The following is a 25,471-nucleotide window of genomic DNA, read 5'->3' as shown; positions in this document are numbered from 1 at the left end:
GTCTCCATTACACCATTATATCCGACCAAACTTGGAATGTCATTCCCAAGTCTTACCAAATGAAGAGACCCGAGACACACGCCGGGCGAACCGTCACCCCCATGCACAACGGAGGACGGCGCCAACCCAAGAGAAAGGAAGTGTGCTTCGTCTTCTTCTAAAAGTGCCCTGGAGTTGCCCTGCTTTAGTACGAGAAGAAGAATAGCTCATTCAAGACCCAGGGCCCAAAGGAGAGGGAAGGAAGATATAGGGATGGAGAACACTGCGGCCTCCGGAGAAGCCTTCAAAGAGTTGGGTATTCCGATTTAGAGTGTGGCTATAGCCCTAAAGAAGTATGTATATTACTACCATCCCCAAAGCACAAGATCAGCCAAACTAACTAAAGAGCAACAGGCTGTGGGTCTCCCGGCTTTGCCTTATAACTAATCCTCCCTGCCGGCAAAAAAAATAAAGCAATCAACGCCCCCCCTCTCACTTGCGGATAATGATGCGTTCCTGCTCCCGGGCTCGTCCATCCCGCGCCTTGCCACCTGTATAGAAACCCAATATCAGTACAAGGCTGTTCACCTGAAAGCCTTCACCTCGATTCGATTCAAGTCAGTTCGACTTACCCCTGCATACCCATTAACTCTGCCCCCTCATCAATTTGCACAACACAGTTTATCTCTCCATATGGGTGACTATGATACTGTCCTGCGTACTCCTCTTTCGATTCCATGTATACCGTCGTGACACTGAAAAATCGCGTTTCTGGCTTCGGCAGGCAGATCTTAGAGCGTCGGTACTTTTCCCCATCGATCGGGAAGTTGGCTACCCAGCCTTCTTTTAGTCCTTGGAGAGTTAGAGCACAGAGGTCGCGGTAGATGGGGTTGGATGGCCCATAGGACGCGTTTAGGTAGGATTCGAGAGCAGCTCCTGGCGTTCTGTGTTGGGGTTTGTTAGCTCTCAGGTTTTTGGTTTGCTTCTTTTAGTTATCTTGGCATTTTAATTTGGTTTGACTTTGCATTTTGTCTGGCTTCCTGCTCTAGTTTCTTTCCTGTTCTTGCATCTTGTTCTTGCGCTAAGTCCTGACTCTCTGTTCTAGCTCTTTATTCTCTCCATCCTGCTTGGGCTCATACACCTTTCTTCAGAAATGAAAGAAGAAAGAAGAGAAAAGCAAAGATTAGGTTACTCGTACAAATTTTCAATCTCATCAAAGAAATCTTGACATCGTTTGAGGAGTTTCTGGGCGGTCGGGTATTTCTGGACGTCGACTTCGACCGGAGAGGCATCCTTGGTATCGAGATTCATGGTAATTCTGTTATGTATTTGAAATTGGAAATGGAAGGATATGACAACTTGAGTTTTGAATTGCCCTGTTAGTTTCCTGAAGGGAAGTTTTTGTATGCTTTACGGACGAACTAATCCGTAGGGCTTAGTAAAGTGCGAGGTCCCGTAATGCTACCAAAGCAGGTCACTCACCCTATCATACAAATAAAATAGCCGAGGAAGAGGACGACGGATATTTTGTAAGTCGGTGCAAGCCTTTTCAAGTGGATTGATGGCGATAGTATTACGTTTATGACAGGTCTTACCCCGCAGTCTAGCGGGCTCGGGATCTGTTCACGGAATCATACATACAGACCAAAGAATTAATATGTGGTTTAAGAAATGAGCACGGCAATGAGATCGGAATTTGTATGGTTTAGAGTTTACAGGCGTGCTAAACTTCGAAAGGATATCGAGTAGAAGAACAAGAACTTGCTTAAACGCATAAGAACACTACCCATCATCCAACAACAAAATAATTTCCTCCCAAAGCCTTCCCAAGCCCGAGTTTTTTCTCACAGGCATCCTGATCCCACCGCACTCTCGCCCCTAGTCCAACCTCATCCACCAGGCCCAGTTCCTTCTTGATCTTCTCATTCGTTAGACCCTCTGGTTGTTCCCAGACCAGGAAAATATATCGGTGCGAAGCAGAGAAGAACGGGGGATTCGGAGGGGCATAGGATGCAATGGGTGGTACATCTGGCACAAGTTTGACCCACCCCCCTGCATCCGGTTCACCTTGGGCACCTAGATTAGCTTGAATCCCATGGAGAACAGGGCTAGCGAGGGCCATTGACGGGACCGGGGCGTCGAGATCAAGGGCTACGGCGATATACTTTGCGGCTGCGGATTTTGTAATACTCCTCGAGATGGAAAGGGTCGGTGCCGGCTTGGAGGCTTCCTTGGTGACTGAGGAACCAGGCTTCGCGATTGTAGAGGTGGGGTAGTGGATCTGCAACGGGGCTTTGCCGGTCTTCTTGAATTCATCAAGAGCATACTTGACGCTTGCTGGTTCTTTGGGCATAGCGGGAATGCTCGAAAGAGGCACGATGAGGTTTAGGTGTTCAGAATGATACTAGGAATGGGGTACTTGATTGGACTGCTATCTTTTGTATGCCGATGGCACTGAGGGCAACGGCAACTGCATGAATTTATATCTGGACTTCCTCCTGGCGTGATCCGACACCGTTTGGCTCTTTCAAGTAAGTTTTCCTACGGTTGTTGATCTAGTTAGAATCTCTTGTTCAAGTGTTCGGTGAGGCTGGCCGAAGGACACGGAATTATGCTTATGTCCGAGGACGAGAAAAGTGCCAGATTAGGCATAGCGCGTATCTGTTGATGAGATAGCTAAGATAATGCAAAGGCATGAATTTAGAACGGTCTCAAGATGTTTGTAAATCAGACTGGTTATATTCGAAAGGAGAAGCGTTCGAGCAGTGCAAGACCGATGAGATCATTTCGGGCTAGCAGGCTTGGCGCTTGGTTGAGGAAGGTGTCATCTCTCCGACCTCGTTCCTACCCCTTCATCTTACAGTATTCTCCGAACAACCCCGAGGACGCCTTAAGAGGAATCAGTCCATCTAGGATTCACATGCCAACTATCCTGTTCGCCCTGGAATATCGTCTGCTTCCATCCCAGCAAGCTACCGGAAAACTAACATTTTGGATCCCACATCGGGACTCCGCCCACGTCCTTCTCTCGTCCTGTGGCCCTAACCGACGATGACTTCAAAAAATTGGGATGAAGACGGCCTTGTTGTCCTTGCCTTTCGTGATGTGCCAAGTCACAGCTATTGGGTAAGCTTTGCTACCGCGAGAATGACAACAGGAGGGGACAAGATCTGAGGTATGGCTGCACTAAGAGGACATTCGATCATGCAAAGCTGTAAGAATAAAGAAGCGTGCAACGTGCGCGTGTCTTCATATCTGGCTTAACTGCGGACGGCGAATATCCTTCAGGAGTGTGACTGCGAGCATCAGTTGCCAAATCGCGGGGTCACCACGCCAAACTTAAAGCGAAACAATTTAATATAAATGGCGATTTTGGAGAGTATTAACGGTCAGATGAGCGCCTAAGGCAAGAGTCACAGAGAACAACAGGTACAAACAGAGCCTGCAGGTTTGACCCATACTCATGTAACCATTCTTCCGATTGTGGACGTCTACCTGGTCCTATCACAAGCTAAACAACCCCCTAATGTGGCTTGCTAACACTTCGCTGTAACCTAAGAAAACTATGACTTAGATATGAAGTTAACATTCGTGGCAAGACAGTTTGTAGGCACTTTGTTAATCCTACAAAGGCACATACATATACATGTCTCTTACGAAATTCATCGAAGTCGAATTTGATCTTTTATACCTAAACGCTAGGTTTTCCCACCTTTCATGCATACATCAAAGGCTGTATGGAATATCATAGGCACTTCGCGTTGTGGATCTAGCCCACGGACCCGGACCCTAGTTTGATGAACCGAATCGCGGCTCTCACCACTCATCTCCCAAGGACAAGGTATCCTCACACCCCCCCCCCCTGCGCTCTTAATTCTAACTCTAACTTACGCCAAGTTATTATTCACACTTCGTCTCCCATTGCTCAGATTTCCCTGGCCCTGTCAGGCGGAACGTTCACGCCTCATCCGTGTCTTGCTAGCATCTTTTGAACTTCCTAGCTTGGCTGATCTCCCGTGGTATCTTGGCTTGTGGATCTTCCGACCGTGACTGGTTTAGGCCTCAAATGCAACGACACCGGTCTTTCATCTCGCAATATTCTATAATACCCAATGAAAAAATCTTCCTGGGAGTTTTCGGCAGGTCACATCTTGGTCCCTTTCCGGAAGACATGGTCAGTATGGATTAAGCAGCCGACCCAGAGTTGGGGCCCTGTCCGCACCATAATTTCTGAGAGCGTGACTATATAAACCTGCTAGGAGAGCAGCTTAAGCAACCTCTTAAGACTTTCTAGAGCGGTCCAGTCCTTTTCGTCTTCTTCGAGTCACCAACATGTCTCTCAAAGCAATTATTTGGTCCATTTCCCTTCTCATAACGGGCGCTATAGCCCTCCCGTCTAATGTTTCCACGCTTGCGGCGGCATATGCTTTGCAAGATACATATGACTCTAGCAACTGGCTGAGCAAGTTCGATGTTCAGGCTGTAAGTGACTCACCTGTTTTATAGTACTTGATACTAACGCCACAAAGATTGGAGATCCGACGCGTATGTCGTGCAGATAACACCTCCATACCGTGGCACTAACTGATCCTTATAGATGGCTTCGTCACCTATGTCGACCAAGGAACAGCCCAAAATCTTGGACTGATTCAGAACAGAGGAAACCAGGTTTACATGGGCGTCGATACGACTTCTCACCTTGACCCGAACGGCCCGGGACGAAAAAGCGTTCGAATTCAAAGCAAGAAAGCCTACAACCATGGCTTGGTCATTGCAGACTTCGCCCACGTCCCTGGAAGCAACTGCGGAGCCTGGCCAGCTTTCTGGATGGTCGGACCTAATTGGCCCAACCAAGGCGAACTCGATATCCTCGAAGGCGTGAACTTAAACACTTACAATCAAGTTACACTTCACACGTCCCCTGGCTGTGTTCCCAGTGTCGGTTCCGGCGGCATGTCCGGGCATCCCGTTGGAGACGCTGACTGCGGCGCGAACGGCGGCTTTGTGGGTTGCGGCGTCCAATCTGGCTCTGCAACCTCCTATGGAACGGCTTTCAATGCGAATGGTGGCGGTGTTTACGCTGCGCTATGGACGTCTTCAGCTATCAAGGTCTGGTACTTCGCGGCGAGAGATGTACCCGCAAACATCAAAAACGGCAACCCTGATCCCAATAGTTGGGGGCAACCGCAGGTATGTTGAGCCTTTGAATAAATTCTAAGTTGGTCGAAGTTCGATGTGAGCGAAGAGCTGACGATGATAAGGCGAATTACGCAGGATGCAATTTTGACGCGAAATTTTCGAATATGAATATTGTAAGCTCGAAAAAAAATTTGTTATAGATATGAATAGGGAGAGTTAAATTAACACAAAACAGATCTTCGACATTACATTCTGTGGTGATTGGGCTGGCCAAGTTTGGGGCTCATCTAGCTGTGCAAGTGTGAACCCAAGTTGCAATGCATATGTTGCGCAGCAGCCCCAATCTTTCGCAGACGTACGTTCTTGGATCGCTTATATATGTTGATCTCGACTAACCAATGCAACAGACCTATTGGTTGATTAATTCAGTCAAGGTATACAGTGTTTAAGGCATGAGGCATGAAAAACACTCGATCCGTCGCCGACTTTGGGTGACGTTCAGGTGGGTCAATCTAGGTGGGCTTTTACCGGGATTATGCGTGTAAATGGACCCTCGTTTCTTGTAGATACATTTTCGTTTCCTGTGGATATTTGAGAAGAAGGGAGGAACCATAATCCCGGAATCCGGGTATTTGGGGGTGATGAGGGTTATTACCAGAGAAAACGGTCGTTTATATACCCCATGGTCGCCTATGCTTGGAACCCACTATTTTATATGGCCATGTTGCCGACTATCTAAATTTATGAGTTGAAAGGAGGACATTGTCGTGATGGTCTCACGATGCTCGAGTAGACGACTATATGTATCGAACTCTAGTTTTCGAAACCTTCGACAAGTTGTTTCAAAGCTTTAATCTCTCCCTTCTTCCAAGTCTGCACTTTCCCCTGCCATTTACCTTTGCCGCCTCCTTTGATGCCACTCACAACTACTTTGACCTTCGCAGAAAGCTGTTCGACAAGGTCTTCCTGCCCGATAATCATGAGGTGTCCTACGGACTTGCCCTCTCCCGAAGCCAACACGACCACACCACGCTCCTTCGCTGCCTCCTTGACTTCAGTCCAGATAAGGTTTACGAAGTCAAGGCCGTCTGTGCCTCGGTGACTGAATGCGCGGTTTTGCGTCTCCAGAACAGCCTTTATCCGATCACCTTCGAACTTGGCGATCTCTTTTAGCAATTTCTTTTCTTTTTGCCGTGCTTCTGCAACTGATTCTCCTAGTTTCGCTACGTTGGATTGGACATCTGAAGGCGCATTTCCGCAGGACAGTGATACCGAGATGGAGCGAAGCGAGTTGATAGATTCAGCAGCGAGATTGATGGCGCGATCTCCGGCTGTGAAGTACAGACGACAAGTCGTCGAACGAGCCGTTTGGGTATGATGAAGCAGTATTAGAGAAATATGCGATGTCTGCTTAAGATGCGTCCCACAGCATGGATTCGAGTCTAAACCGCCAATGTTGATGACCCGCACAATTCCTTTTTCTTGATCGTAGTCTTCGGGTAGACTGTCTACTTTGGCGTCATTTGGCGTCTCTACCGTGATTGGTAAATTTTGGCGTATGGCTGCATTGCATCTTTCTTGGATAGTACGGATCTCGTCGTTGGTCGGTCTGCGGACTACTTCGACGTAGTTCATTTCGCCGTCCGCGCCCATGCTCCAACTGAGCGTGTCGAGGTTCATAGAATCCATGATCGCAGAGAGGAGATGCTGGCCGGTGTGCTGTTGCATGTGGTCCCATCGTCGTTTGAAGTTCACGTCCTGCCGAACTAGGGTGCCTGGGTCTAAGGGCTGGGGCGAGAGATGCACGCAGCGTAGGCCATGGCGTTGGACTGATGTGATGGGGATTGACTCGGATGAGGCCAGGGTAAGAGGGGTGATAGAGCCGTGGTCAGTTGGTTGTCCGCCGCCTGGGGTTCTATTAATTTGAGAGTCCCAATGGGATTAGTCTTGGAAGCAGGCATGCCTTCTGGAAAGAGAATGGAGTCACGAAACTCAATCAACCATGCCTTAGTCCCATTTTGGACCGACTTCTTGGGGTCCGTGGATTTGTTTGATTTCGAGTTGCCGTTTGTTTGAGGCGAGTATTCACTGCACGAAACAACCTCGGTCTGGAGGGTCTGAAGATAAGAGTCTCTTTGGCAACGCAAAGCGCCTACAATGCTTGGGGGTGGTCCAGCGATAGCCATAGCTGTGAAAAAAGGGCGATAGTGGGGGGCTGAAGGAAGCAAGGGACGGCGCACAAAGATTGACATAGAAGTAAGTAAAGGCGAGGTGGATGAAAGATTGAGAAATAGGAAGAGTCACACTTACGTCAGCTTAATCCAGGTAAATAGCTGTATCGCCTGCCCTACGCCTCTTGTTATCCGAATAATGCAGGACTTTTTAATGACCTTCCTTAAGTATTTTTCATAGGGCGTGTTATTGACTTCATGGTGGCTGAGACAGGGACAGCCCGAGGCTACACTTAATGTAGCCTAGCCTCGGTCCCATTCTTCTCTGGTGCTGACTAGCATCTCTAGCTTTACGAATGTTCAAGCAGCGACAAAACACCTCGAGGATAAGTTCAAGGCTGGAAATTATACTAAAACTATTTTGTTGACTCAGCCCTTGCAGCCTGTGTATGATGTTTCTTTGGAAGTTCGAGATGGCTTTACTACGGTTCACAAACTGCAAGACCTCTACGAGGAGCATCGAGCCTCCTAGGATGATGGACTTCGATGATGTAAGGTAATCACTGGTCCTGAAAGCGTACTGCTTTTTCTTCTGCTTATTGCTCACTTATGATGCGCTAATGCGCCGCTCTTCTTTAACTATGCAGAAACGACTGATCTCATCAATCCTTCTTCCCAAGGCCCAGACGCACCTATCCTCTATTATGTCCCTCGATATGCTGAGTACAATCCGGGGATTTCTTTAGTGGGAAGAGTTGTCCCAAGTGTTACTTCAACCTCAAGAGTCTACGATACAACAGGCGTTTCCGAAGACGATCCGAAGTCGAACCCCTTCGACACCCACGAAAACTCTCGAACGCCCATCATCATACTTCCATGTACCGTATTCTCCCTCTATAGACCATGGACACTCGACAGACGTCGGGTTCGAAGAGGCACCCTTGTTCTCTCGAGCTACGCGTCCTGCGATGAACACTTGATCGTAGGATGGAACACAGCTTTTAGCAAGGCCTATTGGAATGGATGTCCAGAACTGTATACGTGTCAAAGCTATAAAGTGGGATCGTGGTGGAATATTGGAAGAATTGGAAGAATTGGTCGCGTGTGCATGCTTCGTCCACTTCTTTTGCGCCAAAGCGAACAGGAGTGTGGAACCGGGGAAATAATCGAGGGGAATTAGGACATTCAGGTTGTTGCGGCAATGAACGTATTTAATGGTCAAGGGGTGGCTGGGGCACTGCAAGAAGCCCAGTAGCAGTTTTGGACACCGAACGAATTGACCAGTAAAGGTGTCCTTTACCCGACCGGCCAACGTCGAGAGGGTGGCTAAGTGGTTGCAAAGGATCATGGCATAACTATCGTCTGTGCTGGGCATTGGGTGGCCGAGGAATGGGAAATATGGTACCTGGCTCTGCGATTCTGGTCTTCCTTCCCGGCTGCTGCAACAAAGGAAGCGTATGAGGACAAGACTCGCTCCTCTCACGGTGCATGGCTGGAGCCCTAGCCAACTCACCGCCCTGCCTTCTACGGTGGTCTACTGTCCTGCAACAACGCGATATTGCCTTTATGCCTCCTCCAACCCATCTGCCCCTCACCACCGCTCTCCAAAGACCATGTCATGTCATACAACAACGGCATAGTGCATGTTGGAGACAAACAGCTGTTCTTTCAGCAGCTCCCCTCATCTAATTCCACCTGCCTTGCTCTCCTACACAGCTCCAGTTGCAGACCCGGAATGAGAAAGCGCGGAGAAGCTCACCGGACAGGGCAGTCGCAGTTCGACATCGGGAAAGCGTGCCACACTGGCCGTTCTCAAAATATAAGACGTCTCTTACGTCTCAATTGCCCTCTTGTTTCTTGCTTTGAAATAATTGCATCTTGACTTTGAGCGCTTATATAGGGGAGGGCGGTGGAGGTGTTCTGTCCCCATCAATCGTTGCTTCCTGAGGGTTGCACTGGGCCTACCGCACTTGCTATCCATCATGGCTACTTCCTCCCGGGTCTCATTGGCATCTAACCTCAGCCCCGATCCTCCAAAAACATGGACCTCAGCTCGAAAGCGAATATCTACTCGAAGCGACAGGACACCGGAGACATTCCCTCAGAAGAAGCGTCCTGGAGCTTGTCCTCGCACTGTTGCCACCCTGCGAACTAGTAGACAGCCGGTGAACGCAGGGCAGCGATGCCCAATCTGCCTCGAGGACTACTTCGACACACCACTCGGCGGCTCCCAGGTCATTTCCGTCAAACTAGTATGTTAATATATCTTCTGCAAGGACTGCATCGAAATGTTCCGTACGAATTAGCTCGGTTGCTCCCTTCTATGGTGCGAGGCGCAGTTCCCATTTCATCCTGACTCTTGTGATCTCTGCGCGTACTGGGAGAGGGCACATATCGACGAGCCGCTTCTGCTCACGGTCCGCGCTCGAGAGATGACGAGAAGCATCCATGATGCTCTAATAGAATTAGCGGAGGATGACGACTTCTTCAAGCTATCTAAATCAGCCAAAAGCAAGCTACTCAACCACGTCCAACAGACGCTGACCAAGTTCGAATGGCAATACCACCCGGCTGTTGATCTCGCAGAATTCCTGGATCCGTTCCTCCTCGCTGTCGACACCGCCTCTGCGTACGCTTTCTATGGCCTGGAACTTAAAACCCCAGCACCAGACGCTGCACGCTTCCCGCCTCGTGAGTACGACCTAGGTGACTGCTCGTCCGGGCAGGAACCTTGGATCGCAGGTTTCTTCCGACAATGGGCCCTTGAGTATGAACAGGAGAATGGGGAGGCCAGAGAAGGTTGGGGTGAGTGGGCCAAAAAGCGAGAGCGGGGTTCGGAATGGAGCTGGGATTGGCCATACAAGCGCATCGTGGGGCACAAAGTCGAGAATGGAAAGGTGCTGTACCGCATCAAGTGGGTAGGTAAGAGGTTTGGTGAATCATATGTTGGACGCGCGGAACTAGGCAATGCGAAGGTTTGGAGAGTTTATGATCGGGTGAATGGTGTGAAGCAGGGAGGGGACGCTGGCCAAAGGACGAAAAGGAGGAAGACGCGCTAGTTTGTTGGTGGAGCGGAGAAGCAGGTGTTAAACCAACGGCAGCATCGCGGATGGAACGTCCGATGGGCTCTACGCACGCATTGTGAAGGAAGCATGATGTAGGTAGGAGGAATAAGAGTGGACTGATAATGTTAGTGAGATACCCGTTTCTATGTTCTAACACTCTATGAAGCTTTCTTGTTTCGCTATCTACTTCCTATGGACAACGATGAACAACTTCATGGAACAATGGTTGTTGGATTGACAAAAGCCGCGTCTTTCATCCATGTTAGCCCGACCAACAATACAAACACACCTTCTTCACCCACCAAAAGCCCCTCTCTAACCATGACTCGATAATATTCTAAATTCTTAAAACCCACAACAGTAAGACGAGAGCAGGCGTTCTCAAGTGAAATAATGAAGTTGTCTTCCTCCCCTAAATTGACTTCACCGTTACAGCCGAGGACACCAGTTCGACTGTAGAGCTAGGAAGCGCTTAATATCTGAAAAAAGACAGACCCCATCAAAACACTTCTGGGGACGCCACCTGTTCCTCCCCTTCGGAAGGTTTTCCTTTTGCAAATTTTTTTTGGGGAATTTTGGGTGACATGATGTCATCTGGGGTTTTCCGTTTTGTAATTCTTTGTCTCTTGTTGGCTTCCATGCAAAGATATTCGGGGTATTGAAACCAAATTTGAATGTACTACAGTAAATTATTAGTTTCATAAAAGCCATTGCACCATACACTAACTGCATCGTACAATTGCGTTCGGGATTATTGTGTACTGCGCCGTCCGCGCAAATTTAAGGCAGAAAACAGAAAGCCGCCACTATAACCGATGCGCATGAATAATCCCATTACAATAACCTTCAAACCCTCAAACCCCTTAAGTCTACGCCGTAGTGAAATTGACCTCCAACAGCCCTCCCACCAAAACAACATGAAGCTAGGAAACTGCACATGGCTATAATGAAGCACATGTCCCTTACCTAGAGCCGGGTGATTCACTAAAACCACCTCCTCGACTCTAGTTTATCCCACCACCTCCCCTTCTCGCCCTCCTCCCTCGGTCCCACAAACTCAAGCACTTGCCCACCTTTCCCAATTCTGATGTCTAAATCAAATATATCACTAAGCCTCCTCTCGTCAACCCATCTCCCAAGACAGAAACTAGCTCGAACTCTCACCCCACCTTTGCGCTCTTTAGCAGTGTTGCTAAGATGCGGAGCAATATCTCCAGCAACACGGTATGCGAGTGCGGAAGGCGCGTAGCGGGTTTTGAGACAGACAGCCCAACGGTTGAATTCTTGGGGGCGGGCAGCGGGGGAGGGGGCATCGGGGATGGTAGTTGGGGCGACCACAGGTGGGGGTGTTGGGGATGAAGGGGGCGTGACGACGACGAGGGCCGTGGATGACGGTGAACGCGTGTCCATCCACGACTGTATGATGTCTTCATCACGTCTCCGACCTTCAAACATAGTTGGAAGCCATATGGATATGACGAGCTGCTTTAGATTGTGAAAGCAGCGAAGATTGTACAAGAGTGGTCTTGTGATGGGTGTAGGGCTTGAGAGAATTGGAGAGCCCGAGTATCCACAAATTTTGAGCTCGGTTATGGTCGAAGCGTGGTGGGCTGCGATTGTGTGGAGGAATGGTACTCCTGATGGCCATCCAAATGAGGGGGTGAATTTGAAGTTTTCGATGACTGTGGGGCGTGTGGCATAGGTGCAGAGAATGCCTGCTTTGTCTTCTTCCTCGAGATGGCTGTGTGAGTCAGTATCGGACTCCCAGTCGTCGCCTTCCTTCAAATCTTCGCCATGGAAGCCCCATGTATTTCCAACAGGGAAGGATACGCCGATGAGGACAATTTTCTTCAGAGGACAATAGTGTAACGCTCGGAGAATCTCGCGTTTCTCGTCTCGTGGTATGCCACCTTCTAGCTTGATCTGCTCGACTTTGGTCAAGTAAGGGGCGAATTCACTGATAAATCGCCTTCGACGTATGCGTTCTTGCTCCTCCTCCAGACCGACACTATCGTCTGTGAAAGTCTCTCCTCTGCAGTAGTAACAATCTAAACGGAGATCAATTAGCATGTTCCCGAAATGTGCAACTAGCTTGCAGGCTCGGATTAAGATCTCCTGTGATGACTTGGCATGGGAGTAGAACCTGTCGAGAGGCCAAGCTAAGCACTGAATCTTTCGATGAGCCTCGAGGAAGTCCAAGAACGGAGTTCCATGAATGCCAGAATCGAGAAGATACATGTCGTAAGGCAATCTAGTTGGGGCGACTACGGCATTGCGGACTTGGAAGGCGCGTAAGTTGGGAAACCTTAGCTTCGACAGGCTATTTAATATTGTAACAGCGAGGGCATCCGCAGATTCGTCTTCAGCCTTGCGCCAGAGAATCCAATCTAGATTTAACTTAGTCAAGCTCGAAGCAGATATATCCAGGACGTGTAGAAGCGGCGTCGTAGAAGGTGCCCTCAGTGAATGTGCAGGCTCATTCTCTTTATGGATGAATTTCTCAACTTCCGGCAAGCCTTGCCAGATCTCATCGTCGAGCTCCTTTGCCTTGGCGTATAGCTGATCTGAAGTGAATTTCTGAAGGGGTGATGAACGATTATCTCCACTAAACTCGACTGTGGACGAATAGAAGCCCCCAGCGCCATTGTGGAGACGGGCAATGCTCCCACCACGACCCAATCTCCATTCCCAGCCTTTCATCACGCGCATAGTCTCCTCATCGAAAGATTCAAACCTCAACCGGCGGATGCGAACACTCTCCAATCCATTCGGAGTGCGGGCAGGCCCTTCAAAAGCGAGAGCTGCACCCAAAGGAGAGCAGCTTTCGAGCCAGAGTTTGCGAAGTGGTATGCGCCGGGGCCGCACAGGATCGAAGAATCCCTCCAAAAGTCCCGTAGTTACATGTAGATGGCCGAAAATGATGCGGAGGGTGTGGACGTTGACCAAGTTCTGTATTGCTAACCGAAGGAGCTTGTGCAGACGTTCGTCTCGGGAGAGATTGGGGCCATTGAAATACATGCGAGGGAGTTCACCATAAATACTGGGGGTGGGAAGGTGGCAGCGATGGGTCAGGACTCGGACCTTGGACGCAATGAACGGGTTCCTTCGTTCCATGTTAGCACGCACAAACTGAATAAGGCAAGGGCGACCTACCGGGCCAGAACGTAAAGTTTCTGTATGATTGGGGTGTCGTCGTGCTCGTCTGGCTCTCCCTGCCCCCGATCTGTCCACACGCCGCGTGTTTTCTCGTTCAGATGGAGCTTCCACGTGTCGATGAGACAGACATTCTGCCAGAGAGGGGCTATTGCGTGCGAGTAGGTGCATTTTGAGACGAGGGCAAGGTTCTTGAGGTCGCCGCTGGAGAGCGAGACTACGACAAGTTGCAGAAGCTCGTCGGGAAGGGATTCAAGCTGAATAATGCGCGTTAGTATGGCTGAAAAAGATAGCCCGAAAGGACATGTTGGCAGCTACCAGGCTGCCGCGAACTGTCGACTTACGGACAGCGGGGCACTGGGGCCATCTGAGGGCTCAATAGTGGAGCTGCGAACAGCTGGCATCATCATCGGAGTGTCATGTGCACACACTACAACAAATGTTGTCTGGCTCAAGCATAAAACAAGTAGGAGAGAGTGGCCTGTGACGGTGACTAGACCCAGCTGTGGTTTCGAACATGATGTGATAATTAGGCCCGTGCATCATAGTGTCTCGGTGAATGGCCGATACCTCCACCTCCGCCTCCACCTCCCACTCTCCCTTCATCTCGACATAGCCTTCTCACGACCTCTGTCCTGTGCCACGGATCATCGCCTCGCCTTTGGCCTCTCTCATCCTCTTGAACTCGGGGTTGTTCTGAATTCGCAAGCATCGATACATTCCCGCGCTTGGCTTGACGTCTTCGAATCCGAATTGCGAATATAGCTTCTGCCCCAATGGTTCTGCGATGAGACTCACGTAGGCGTGCGGTGCATTCTTGTCTACATAGTTGATAACCTCTTTCATGATGCGCTTTCCGAGGCCTTTCCTCTGGTGATCGGGATGGACGGCAATGTCGCAGAGCTGCAGGAACAACGCTCCATCGCCGAGTAATCGTCCCATGGCAATTACATGTTGCCCAGGACTAGGCGTTGTGTCGTCGAGCATGTCTTTGCGCTCGAAGGCTGAGAAACACACGAAGGAGTTGGCAAGAGCTTTGGAGACCGCTTCCATCGGCGGAGGAGTGAGATTGGCGATCTTCCTGAGATCATGATAGTCTTGAGCGCTAGGGGTGTGCGGAAGAATGATATACTCCGGGGCGTCCATGGCTGAGAGATTGTCGTGCGTCCAGAGAAGAGCAATTGTACAATGAGGATCCACTGGAAGGAAGATGTATATATTCGTTTCGATGACTCAATAGCTATCCCTTTCTAAAACACACGCCACTCAGGCATTCGTAAATAAATGAAGCGGATTCAAGACTTCAACATCAGGGAAGTGCAAGCCTTCAACCATCGGAGTATCTTCTGCAGCCCTAGTCCTCATTCGGGCCATTCAAACTCCCTTTGGGTGGCTGACTAATCTCGGACCTGGCTTCGGAGTTCTCTCCTTATAAATTCTGTCTTCTAGAAGAGGCCGCTGAGGTTTCCTCTAGAGTCGCTTGCAGTATTCCTCCGCGGCATTGCGAAGCATTACAAATTTGCGCCCTTGATGTGCATTACTACGGAGATTAAACTAAGGCCTGTACGACCCTGAATTCGCTGGTGGACCGGTCACAGGATTGACCGCATGACAGACTATGGGTCGCTTTGGATGTATGAAAGGTTCTCTGCTCCACGTCACGGACTCAGTCAACTATTTGGATCTGGATTGAGGAAGCCACGATGCAGCCACGCGGCGCACAAGCCAATACAAGCACTTCACTGACAAAAATCTCCACATCACCGCAAGCACACTCCTCTCTTCCGGCAACCCTCACCCACGGCGTAGGAAGCAAGCCACATCGCATACCTGCTTATCAACAACCGTTCGTGCCATAATTTAGAGGGTTCTTCATAATGTCTAACGGTCCAAGCACGAGGGCGCCGACCTCGAAGGACATTACGCACAAGACCAGCTGGATTGTGTTCATAACGCAAGTCATTCTTGTGATTTTTACTGCTCCCTACCGGCGTACGTTCAAATTGTACACTTGGAAGCCTCTCAGGGATATCCGAGCTGCGGATGGCGATCGAAAACTACTGGTCGCGAGGGTGAAGGATTGGAAGGCGGATAAATATCAAGAGCTGCAGTCCGTTCAAGTTGCTGTTAGTATTAGTAGCCCTACTAATTTGACCGTGCTCTCCCCTATGCACTTACTCTGACTTTCTCTCTAACCTCCTTTCCCCAGTCGCTTTAAGTCATGAAACTGAACAGCTCTAGGCATCATTCTGTGCTGGTGCAACCCTCGCCACGCTTTCTTGGTCGAAATTCGAGAACCCCATCTGGGCTGCTGACGCGCTCTGGTTTTCTTCGCTCATTTGCTCCATCTGGGCAGTAATTACCTCCATCCAGACCAAATCCATTCTTGACGACCTACCAAACAAAGACCAGCTCAACTCTTCTCTCCCGGAAATAGAGCTTAAGCGTATGCGTCGCGTTATTCTGCGGTATAAGAAACGACCGGGAATTAATCACTGGATCATGCTCTTCATATGGCAATTTCCAAGCATGACGATGAGCTACGCCTGGTGCACTTTCTTAAGCGGTCTGACCGTGTACGTTTGTACGCCATTCATTCGAAATGACCCATGGAGTAATCGTTCTAAGGTTAGGTCAAAAAGGAATTGCTAGAAGAACGAGATAGCTGATCCGAACTAGATTGCCATTACGTATCTCAGTGTTGGGACTGTTGGCCTGTTCACCTATGTCTTTTCTAGTGGCTTCGTGTACGCAGGAGAGAAAGACTACGAGCGCTCAGTAGCTAGCACACGGACCAACACCAACGACATGGAGTCTGCTTTGATAGACTCTACGATTAGTGCGAGATCAGCTGAAGGAACGAGACAGCAACAACCGAGTGAACCAAACAATCCAGTTGAGCAGCTGCGTAACCGGGGATTGCTCAGTAGTGGAACTGAAGAGCGTCAAGATTCAGAAAGGACCAAGAAGCAGCTGTTATATTGAGCAACATTCCCCTTTTGGCTCTGCATTGTAGAGTCTGACTTCCGCTTTGGGGGTTGATCGCTGCGGATCTGCACTCTCTCTGTGTCCAAGCCGGACAAGTGCAGCATGATGGATGCTCGACCGATTGTGTACCAAATTTGTTGATGGGAAGGTAAAGTGACATGAGAGCGAGTAGTTCGCTGGCTTTTCTCCTAGGGGGTGGCAGGCGATGATTCATTTCCAGTTTGCTATCACATGCTCTGAATCTCGAGTCTCTGGATCAGAAATCGACATTTGTGGTCGGCATGTACCAATCAAGGCGGCTCCGTTCACGCATACGGTGCTGCAAATTAATTTAGTTCTAGCCAGTCAGCATCATTTAGCCCCTGCCAACCCAACCATTTCCCGCTACTTGCTCCTGCCTAGCTCGGCAGCATTCAGAACCCCACCACACTCGCACTTAGCCACGACGCCACCGACCTTTCAACTTCCTCATTCGATCACTGCATATTTCTCCCCTGGACCCTGCCGGAATGCAGCAGGTGAATGAACTTGGTCCATCATGCGTGCCGCGAATGAGCGCAGGCGGTTACCGTGCATGTCCGTCTGGGACGTGTGAGGGGAACGGAGAGGTGTATCCAGGATGGCTCTGAACCCTAGTCAAGCAGCTGATGCTGTGAATATGATCAGCGGGTGCAGTTGTTAGGAGTTTACTGGGTATCCTGGTTTATTGCGTTGAAATGTATAAGGTTGAGGTTCTGCCATCGTCACATCGCTGTAGTGGGTGTCTTCACAAGTTTCGTTATTTATTGTAGCAGAACTCTGCATCGTCATAATTTTTATCATTGCCTTGCACTCCCCTCGAAAGCTTCACGCCATGCACTTCTTCCCACTCCTCTCTGTTGCGGCAACACTTGTCGTTCCCGCGACAGCTCTCCCAAAGCTTCAACAGCGACAAGCACCCACTGGTGTTCCGGATTACGTTCTCAATTATGGTAAATATTATTTTCCCGTGGTTCTCCTAATTTCTTAATATTCAGGAAGAGATCGAGAACTTAGTAGTAAGGCCTTCCCGCCGGATCTTACGCCTAACTAAACTTCCAATATCTACCACTCATCTCTCTGTTTCGTCTGTCTCGCCTGAAAAGGATTACGAAAATCCGTGTCTCAAATCCTAACATTGCCCTAGCACCACTCGTTTACCTCTATTCCGGAGAGCAATACTTCCCATCGGACATTCGGGCGCAGGTCTCAAACACCATTCCCGAAATAAACTTTTCCCCGGTTGCTAATGTCGCGAACCCACTTGATCTCAACAGTCTCAACACGCTGAGTCAAGATGTCTATCTCACATCGAAAGACGACATCACCAAGAGCCCTGCCTGGCTGAGAGGAGTAAAACTAGACGGCTCTGGAAAGACGAACAATGCCGTGACTGCAGCAGTCATTGTTAATGACAAGGGTAGCGGTAATGTGGATGCTTTCTACATGTACTTTTATGCCTACAATTGGGGCGGAATCGTTGCTGGTATTAAGAGCCTACAGTTTGGTAAGTCCGTACCGCAAACATTCACAGACATTGAGACTCAAAGACACCAACGCCAATCAGGGAACCACGTGGGCGATTGGTATGTTCCACACTCAACACCGGCTATCTCTAAGACCTCTGCGCAACTGATAATTAATGCAGGGAACACAACATGATACGCTTTTCAAGCGGGGTACCACAATATATCTGGTACTCCCAACACAGCAATGGCGAAGCCTTCAAATACTCGGTCGTCGAAAAATCAGGTCTGCGCCCCATCGTCTACTCTGCCAACGGCTCTCACGCCAACTACGCCATCTCCGGGACACATGACCACACTATCCCCAACCTCAATCTCCCAGCTGGCTTCCTCGAAGATCATACCGACAAAGGGACGCTCTGGGACCCGCTACTTTCTTCTTACCACTACTCTTATACGCCTAGCGGCAATTCATTTACACCGTATGATACAACCGGCACCACGCCGGTGAATTGGTTGTATTTTAATGGCAGGTGGGGAGATCAGGAGTACCCAACCAGTGATAAGAGACAGGTGAAAGTGTTCGGGCAGGCAAAATATGCGAGTGGGCCGACGGGACCGGCAGATAAGCAATTGAATCGGTCGAATGTGTGTCCAGATAATGGCCAGGAGTGTATTTTACGAACGATATTGGTTCCGAAAGATCTTGGAGAGTTGGAGAGATGAGAGGGATATTGGGTAGAGTGGGATAATCCCGTAATGTGGCGGTAATCGTAACTTCTAATTCAAGACTCACTTTGATATGAGTCTTGCTTCAATTAAAGCTTCAAACTCAGGAGTTATTAGACTCACAGATAAACTGTTCTTAAAAACAAATCATCACTAACATTTATTCCCCGAACTCAACGCTACTTCATTCAACTCCTTCAGCCTTCTCAACTCTAACTGTTTGATAGTTTCTCTCTTTGCCTAGTAAATTGTACTATAACGTACTTCATGGGCGAGTCGCTCACACACCCGAGTTGCTCACTTTTGCCAAGACCCCACCCTAACAAACTCTATTATGGCCTATAACAACCTGCTCTGGCACTATATAGTATAGTACAGCCTAGAATATTATTTAGATACTACTTCTGCTTCTTGCTTACATGTTTGCGCGTTATGCCTAGTCTAATTGCACTGTCTGTAGCGCCTTTAGGATAGCTTACTTACTTTAGCTTGCACCTACTTCTTTACCTTCTTTCTATTACTGCGCGCCCTAAACTTCTTTAAAGCTGTTAAGTGTAGGCTTTTTTAAATTATTAAGGTCTTTTTTACTTTAATCTACTTTCTTTTATGCAATTTATGTTATGTAGCAGCTTTATTAGCTACTTAAAGCTTAGTAATTTCTTATTACACTAATACTAGCTTATGTGTAATTATTACTACCCTCTTTAAGACTTTTTTAAATGCCTTAACTATAAAAGTTAGTAAACTATTTATATGCTTCTAAATTTTTATTTTTATAAGCATTAATTATAACCTAAGTTTTAAAGTATTACTTAGAGTTTACAACTGCTAGAGCTTGTTATATATAGGTAGTAGTAGTAATAAAGTGCGTAACTTTACATTAAAGCCTATTAAGTTATAACTTATTATAAGTTAAAAGGAACTAATCTAGCGCTTTAAAACCTTTTTTAGATATTACTAAAAGTAATTATAGCATTATAGGCTACTTTAAAGCATAGTAGGAACTTTATTTTTATAATATAAGTAATCTAGTTATGTATAAGGTTTTTAGCTTAGCGCTTATATGCTTTCTTTAAAAAAGTAAAACAACCTACATTAAGTAGCTATAAAAGGTGTAATAAGTAAAAAAGTATATAAATAAAAATAATTTTATTATTTTTATAGTATTACTAAAAATAAAGTAAGTTATAGCTTTTATAGCTATTAATAACTAGCAGACAGTAGCTACTAACAGTACACTTTTTTATATATATGTTAAAGTGCTTTAACTAGTCTAGACTAAGCTAATTAGTAGTCTAGCTGCGCTTAAAAATTATAATAACTTAATCTTAAAGTAAATTTTTTTTTTTTTACTAGTTTAAAAAGTAGTTACTACCTTAAAAAATAATAAAAAGCAGAATAGCTTACTTTTTAGCATTAATGCCTTAAATAGCTATTGTTTACTTCTAGTTACCTAGCTAGACTGCTTTTAGCTGTTCTTATTTCTCTAAACTTATAATAACTGCTCTAGTAGATATCTAGCCTATTATAAACCCTATTTTATTAAAGTTGTATATGTTATTATTCTAAATACTATACTTAGCTTTAATATTTTTTATAAAGTTAAACTAGCTTTAAATTACTATAAAATTTTTATAAAAAGCTTTTTTATAGTTATACTTACACTTAAACTTTACTTTAAGCTTTAAGTAACACTTAATAAATATATTAAGCTAGTTTATACTAACATAGCTTATATTATGCTTAGTGTGTAAAGAATTAGCTATATTAGCTACAGCTACTAGCTAAGAGGGAAATCCTTACACATTTAGCTTAAGTATGTGCTAAATAATTACTTACTTTTTATTATTATCTAGCTTTTATAAGTTAGCTATATAATTAGCTTAGAAAAGTTGTCTAGTGTGTTAGTTACTTATTATTTTTTAAAAGACTTTATAAATAGCTGCAGCATGTTAGTTAGAAAGTGTTACATTTTATTTAAGAGCCTAAAGTGTAAGCTACATCTAACATTCCTTTAACACATTTAAGTAGTGTTGTTAGAAATGCATTAGTGTAGAAAAAGTAGTGTAGTAGGGTCTTAGTAAAAGTAAGCAACTTAGGTGTGTGAGCAACTCGCCTATGAAGTACGTTAGTGTGTTAAAATAAAAGTGTATAATATACACAAAGATAGGCTAACCTACTCTTATCTAACGCATTTTATTTAGACTTTAAATAGTTAGGGTCTAGGTAAACAAATTAGACAAATCGCTACCCTTTGTAACAATGTGCTTAAATTGTTCCATCTTAGGTTGCCTAACAAACTAATATCTAAAGGGTTCTTGAATCTGCCCCAACCCTGCCCTAGCCCCTGCTGTACCCCTATTCCCCTAAGTATTTAGTCGCACCTCTCTCTTTAGCTAGCTTAATAGTTTTCTAATATCCTTTGTACAAGGCCTATAAGTGTTAATGGAATTCCTAGGTTTCTAAGTCTCCACGCACTCCTATATGCCTCTGAGTGGATTCACACCGCATTCGGACTTGTTGTCTTGACTGCGCTGTTACACCCTCTAAGGCAGAGATTTGTTACTGCTTATATACATGCTACTTCTTTCTTCTGTCCCTTGCTGCATCTAGGTGATTGTTCTTTGTCTATTCTAGTCTGATATAGCTGCAAGCGGCTAAGGTTAAGCCTGATCGTAACATAGTGTTACAAGTAGAGCTTAAGCTTAAGCTAGATGTGTAACGGCACAGGCAAGACAATGGGTCCGAATGCGGTGGGAATCCACTCAGAGGCATATGGGAGTGCGTGGGGACTCGGAACCTGGGAATGCCATTAACACCTATAGGCCTTGTACAAAAGGATATCAGAAAACTACCGACCTAGCTACGGGGGCAAGGTGCGACTAAATACATGAGGGAATAGGGGTAACAGCAGGGGTCGGGGCCAGGTCGGGGTCGGGGCCGATACAGGGGCCTTCCGGAGGTTCCGGGACGCCCGAGATGGAACGATTCATGAGGATCGTTACAAGATGTAGCTATATTAGACTAGAATAGATAAAGAAAGATTAGCTAGATATAGTAATATGTAGAATAGGAAAGTAGTATATATATAAGTAGTAATAAATATTTAATTAGCTTAAAAGATTTTAGAAGACTCTACAAGTTTTAATTACCTTAAAGGTTTTAAAGGTTTTAACTACTTTAAAGGTTTTAATTACTTTAAATAGTTTAACTACTTTAAAGGTTTTAATTACTTTAAATAGTTTAACTATTTTAAAGGTTTTAACTACTTTAAAGGTTTTAATTAGCTTAAAAGTTTTGTCTAATCTAAAAATAGTATCAGCTGTAGAGCGGCTGACTTGCGAGGTAAGGGAACACAGCTACCACCGTCACAATCGCCCTTGAGGCTGATCCATAAAAGTCACAACATTCCTCAACCGCTCAAATTGCACATTGGCCTCGTAGACGATGTTATATTCTCCTTTACACCCCCCAGAGAATGCCATTAGGCTTCTCAAATTGCACAAAATTCGGCCAGCACTACCAGAAAGTCCCAATATATCTCAGCCTGACCAGGATACCAGCATCGAATGCACACTCTTCCACGTTCTTCGATCGGAGAAGCCAAAATACAAAGCCCTGAGTTATGCGTGGGGTAACGACACGGACCCTTTCCCGATCTGCGTCAACAGCGTCTCTCGCCATGTCGGGGTGAACTTGAAGAAGGCTCTTGAGCACATTCGAAGCGAAGATGAAGACCTGGTTCTATGGATTGATGCTCTTTGCATTAATCAGCAAGATGCTTCTGAAAAATCAGAGCAAGTCAAGAGAATGGCAGACATTTATCGAAACGCCGTCGAAACTATTGTTTGGCTTGGACCTGCCAACATATCGACCATGTCTGATGATGGCATGGAATACCTGGACACGCTTGGCAAATTCGTTGAAGAGCACGGCCTTCGTAGCCAAATGCTCGAGATGGTCTCACTTGCGAGTCACGCTTCGGAGCGTTCTAATGCCATTAAAGCACAAGTCACGACGGTCCTCGCACCATTCGTCAACTTGTGTTGTCGCGACGTGTCTGGGTTTCTCAAAACGTGCCACGCCATGAGGGAAATCTCCTTACGGCCTTATTGGGAACGAGTCTGGATCTTGCAAGAATACGCTCTAGCCAGTGCACTCACCATTCGATGCGGCACTCGGACAGTTTCTTTCGAGAGATGCCATGCATCCATTATGGCTTTATCAGTAATAATGTTCGAGGTCGTCAACAAGCTTTTCGCTAGCCTTACGGAACGAATGGGCCGCGGAGAGCTTGTTGATTCGTCTGAACGGCATGCTTTTGTGCAACTCGGAAACTTATTTCCAGATGGCAATGCGGGTTCAGTACAGGGCATCCGGAGTCGCTACCAGAGTAGCCCACAGTTGAAGCTCACCTTGCTCAGACTTCTGGCAAGAGCTTTCGTCGAGCGCACTGCTGGAGCTAAAGAACCTAAGGACCGAGTCTTCGCCTTTCTAGGAATGACAGGCGAGGCTGAAGAGCTGGGTATCGTGCCGGATTACACAGAAACGAGGACATATCAAGACGTTTATTCGGAAACAGCACGCGCCATTGCTTCGATTGGCCAAGTCGATGTACTTGCATTTGCCCAAAATCGCGGCGAATCTCAGAATGACCTCCCATCTTGGGTTCCAGACTGGAGTCGCTCCCACGACGGCTCTCCAGAGCCTATTTTACGCCCCTGCGGCCAACTCCCGTGGGATACGTGTTTCAATGCCTCGTTTGGCGCTGCCCCATTTGCTCCACATCCATTGTTAACAACCCTGCCGAGGTACCAACTCCCCCTCTACGGGTATACGATCGACAGCATCGAGGTTGTTGGCTCAGCATGGCAGCCTGGTTACGATGAAGGTGTGAACGAAGCTACATCAGGCTTGGGTACATACTTGAAGGAGATTGCGGATCTATGTGATAGGTCTGATAGGAAGTTGGCTGAGAGTGGGGATGATTGTTATGGTAGTAATGATGATGACTACGAAATTACCGGAAAGAAGCTGAAAGACAAGACCCACTACCTCGATCACCCGCGTACCACAGCCCGTTACCTCATCCCCACTGCCGATATGCAGCAGTACAGCATGGGCTTCATCCAGCGCGCTGACTCAGCCTTTAGTCGTCGCGGCTACAACCAGGCCCTGGGGTTAGAAAAGCACCCAGGAAGAACTCAGTCCGACGAGTTGGGGAGCTACTATCAAATGGTCGCGTGGCAACGGAACCGGAGAGCGTATTTGGGTGAGAAGGGTACGGTGGGTTTAGCACCCGATTATTCAGAGTACGGAGATAGAGTAGTTGTGTTTTGTGGGGGAAGGTATGCATATGTTTTAAGGAAGAGAAATAAATGCAGAACGGATAGGTGTGACGCTGAAATAGGGTGCGAAGTTCATGGTGGAATGAAGGATAACGAAGGAGTATTTTGGGCCGTCGTAGGTGAGGCATATGCCCACGGGTTCATGTATGGAGAATATTTTAGGAAGGAGAGGATGGTGGAGGAATTCATACTTGTGTAAATGGATAGGCGGAGGTCATCTATTTCTGAAAGGGAACAGTTCAAAGATTCAATTTAGTCCCCTATTCGCTCCCCGCTGTATGCCTAGCTGGAGTTTTATTGTCCATCCAAAAAATTTAATATATATTTAAGCCCGGCGAGTCTTTCACATCGCTCCGCGCTCTAAGCGTGATGATCAAGTTCATTAACACACTCTATAGGACTTCTGAGAATCAGAGCTCGACAAGTACATCACGATGGGAACATTTACAATTATTAGAGGGCTTAACTTATGCTTAGATTATGTGTAGGCAGACAAACGCACGCCGTTCAATACAGAGCCTCAATGTTTGCCTTGTCGTTGCATGGTCTGCAAATGTATAGCAAGTGGCTGCATTGCTTAGTCCGCAACAAGCCAGTCGTTTTGTACATAACCTAGTGTCGCGCCTGTGTTTAGGACGTGCAGCCTGAAACACCTGACGCCTGAGCTCCCACTATATAGGCAGGCTCTCTGAGAGCTTCTCGTAGTCAATAGACTTGCTCCTCATTGCTCCCTGATCAACTTTGCGACACCTAGCAATTCCACTCTTTTCTTGGATGGTACACGCTCTAGCATAGTGCACGAGCTGATGAGCATCGAAATGCTGTCTCCAAACGAAGATGTGGTGATTATCGTAAGTTTCTGGTTAAGTGTATTCCATATTCGGTTAACGTACCTAACGGGTTGGCCGGCCACACGGGTTGGCCGGCCACTTTTGCCAAGTGTCACGGTATCCTCCCCGGATCCCAGACATAACCGTATTAGACGCGTACTAGAGTATTATTAGTGCACGTCTGACATAAACACAACATAACACAGACATAAACTTAAGCATAAACTGCCTTAACACTAACTAAACTTAGAATAGGCTTAATTTATACCTAAAGCGCTTAGACTTTTAAGCTAAGTATTTAATTACTAATTTTCTTCTAAACTTTTCTATTTCTTACATAACATCTTATACCTACTATAATACCTTATATAGTAATTAAACTAGACCTCTATAAAGCTCTATAACCTTACTTGTGCATAATTATAACATTATATTATATTAAAACTTTAGCTAAAAATAGCCTCTAAATTTAATCTAATAAGCTTAGTACTTATACAACTTTAAGCTATTAAAGTAAGCTAAAAAGCCTTTTAAAAAGCGCTTACTTTATAAAAAAGCTATTATATTATAAGCTTTAAAGCTTTT

General features: G+C 46.7%; 12 protein-coding genes across 12 annotated transcripts; 6 read left to right on the top strand and 6 right to left on the bottom strand.

Moving 5' to 3' along the window:
- Positions 1-379: 379 nt before the first annotated feature.
- On the bottom strand, positions 380-1,482 carry BDR25DRAFT_277417 (uncharacterized protein; the record flags this gene model as incomplete). Its single annotated transcript, XM_033687612.1, has 4 exons — positions 1,463-1,482; positions 1,178-1,337; positions 612-923; positions 380-530 (listed from the first exon to the last, which is right to left on the bottom strand). Exons 1-4 carry the CDS (start codon positions 1,467-1,469, stop codon positions 380-382), a joined length of 630 nt encoding a protein of 209 aa, XP_033553194.1. The 5' UTR covers positions 1,470-1,482.
- Positions 1,483-1,780: 298 nt separating this feature from the next.
- BDR25DRAFT_156821 (uncharacterized protein) lies at positions 1,781-2,233 on the bottom strand (the record flags this gene model as incomplete). Its single annotated transcript, XM_033683979.1, has 1 exon — positions 1,781-2,233. A coding segment is annotated over one exon (453 nt), but the record flags the coding sequence as incomplete, so codon positions are not given.
- A 2,078-nt stretch (positions 2,234-4,311) lies between these two features.
- On the top strand, positions 4,312-5,567 carry BDR25DRAFT_210908 (endo-1,3(4)-beta-glucanase-like protein; the record flags this gene model as incomplete). The annotated part of the gene is made up of 6 exons (XM_033684670.1): positions 4,312-4,461; positions 4,509-4,524; positions 4,577-5,169; positions 5,241-5,291; positions 5,354-5,473; positions 5,526-5,567. The coding sequence occupies 6 exons, from the start codon at positions 4,312-4,314 to the stop codon at positions 5,565-5,567; spliced, it is 972 nt and encodes a 323-aa protein (XP_033553192.1).
- A 272-nt stretch (positions 5,568-5,839) lies between these two features.
- Positions 5,840-7,387, bottom strand: BDR25DRAFT_331190 (ThrRS/AlaRS common domain-containing protein). The gene is made up of 2 exons (XM_033692610.1): positions 7,082-7,387; positions 5,840-7,025 (listed from the first exon to the last, which is right to left on the bottom strand). Exons 1-2 carry the CDS (start codon positions 7,368-7,370, stop codon positions 5,932-5,934), a joined length of 1,383 nt encoding a protein of 460 aa, XP_033553191.1. The 5' UTR covers positions 7,371-7,387; the 3' UTR covers positions 5,840-5,931.
- Positions 7,388-7,974: 587 nt separating this feature from the next.
- On the bottom strand, positions 7,975-9,070 carry BDR25DRAFT_375244 (uncharacterized protein). The gene has a single exon (XM_033697379.1). It carries the CDS (start codon positions 8,662-8,664, stop codon positions 8,068-8,070), a length of 597 nt encoding a protein of 198 aa, XP_033553189.1. The 5' UTR covers positions 8,665-9,070; the 3' UTR covers positions 7,975-8,067.
- On the top strand, positions 8,704-8,966 carry BDR25DRAFT_300393 (uncharacterized protein). The gene has a single exon (XM_033689363.1). It carries the CDS (start codon positions 8,747-8,749, stop codon positions 8,927-8,929), a length of 183 nt encoding a protein of 60 aa, XP_033553190.1. The 5' UTR covers positions 8,704-8,746; the 3' UTR covers positions 8,930-8,966.
- Positions 9,071-9,271: 201 nt separating the features above from the next.
- Positions 9,272-10,493, top strand: BDR25DRAFT_339389 (uncharacterized protein; the record flags this gene model as incomplete). Its single annotated transcript, XM_033693381.1, has 2 exons — positions 9,272-9,541; positions 9,629-10,493. 2 exons carry the CDS (start codon positions 9,272-9,274, stop codon positions 10,346-10,348), a joined length of 990 nt encoding a protein of 329 aa, XP_033553188.1. The 3' UTR covers positions 10,349-10,493.
- A 593-nt stretch (positions 10,494-11,086) lies between these two features.
- On the bottom strand, positions 11,087-13,964 carry BDR25DRAFT_252277 (uncharacterized protein). Its single transcript, XM_033686167.1, has 3 exons — positions 13,852-13,964; positions 13,508-13,764; positions 11,087-13,457 (listed from the first exon to the last, which is right to left on the bottom strand). Exons 1-3 carry the CDS (start codon positions 13,915-13,917, stop codon positions 11,339-11,341), a joined length of 2,442 nt encoding a protein of 813 aa, XP_033553187.1. The 5' UTR covers positions 13,918-13,964; the 3' UTR covers positions 11,087-11,338.
- Positions 13,965-14,009: 45 nt separating this feature from the next.
- BDR25DRAFT_300389 (acyl-CoA N-acyltransferase) lies at positions 14,010-14,809 on the bottom strand. The gene has a single exon (XM_033689362.1). It carries the CDS (start codon positions 14,651-14,653, stop codon positions 14,129-14,131), a length of 525 nt encoding a protein of 174 aa, XP_033553186.1. The 5' UTR covers positions 14,654-14,809; the 3' UTR covers positions 14,010-14,128.
- A 367-nt stretch (positions 14,810-15,176) lies between these two features.
- BDR25DRAFT_339387 (uncharacterized protein) lies at positions 15,177-16,607 on the top strand. The gene is made up of 3 exons (XM_033693380.1): positions 15,177-15,633; positions 15,749-16,135; positions 16,187-16,607. Exons 1-3 carry the CDS (start codon positions 15,385-15,387, stop codon positions 16,490-16,492), a joined length of 942 nt encoding a protein of 313 aa, XP_033553185.1. The 5' UTR covers positions 15,177-15,384; the 3' UTR covers positions 16,493-16,607.
- Positions 16,608-17,262: 655 nt separating this feature from the next.
- On the top strand, positions 17,263-18,815 carry BDR25DRAFT_375238 (uncharacterized protein). The gene is made up of 4 exons (XM_033697378.1): positions 17,263-17,466; positions 17,661-18,020; positions 18,081-18,099; positions 18,162-18,815. The coding sequence occupies exons 1-4, from the start codon at positions 17,349-17,351 to the stop codon at positions 18,703-18,705; spliced, it is 1,041 nt and encodes a 346-aa protein (XP_033553184.1). The 5' UTR covers positions 17,263-17,348; the 3' UTR covers positions 18,706-18,815.
- A 3,272-nt stretch (positions 18,816-22,087) lies between these two features.
- Positions 22,088-24,333, top strand: BDR25DRAFT_300388 (HET-domain-containing protein). Its single transcript, XM_033689361.1, has one exon. It carries the CDS (start codon positions 22,156-22,158, stop codon positions 24,253-24,255), a length of 2,100 nt encoding a protein of 699 aa, XP_033553183.1. The 5' UTR covers positions 22,088-22,155; the 3' UTR covers positions 24,256-24,333.
- Positions 24,334-25,471: the final 1,138 nt, after the last annotated feature.

Source organism: Lindgomyces ingoldianus, assembly GCF_010093535.1.
Source record: "Lindgomyces ingoldianus strain ATCC 200398 unplaced genomic scaffold BDR25scaffold_3, whole genome shotgun sequence".
Classification (NCBI taxonomy): domain Eukaryota; kingdom Fungi; phylum Ascomycota; class Dothideomycetes; order Pleosporales; family Lindgomycetaceae; genus Lindgomyces; species Lindgomyces ingoldianus.
This window is presented reverse-complemented; position numbering and strand designations above follow the sequence as displayed.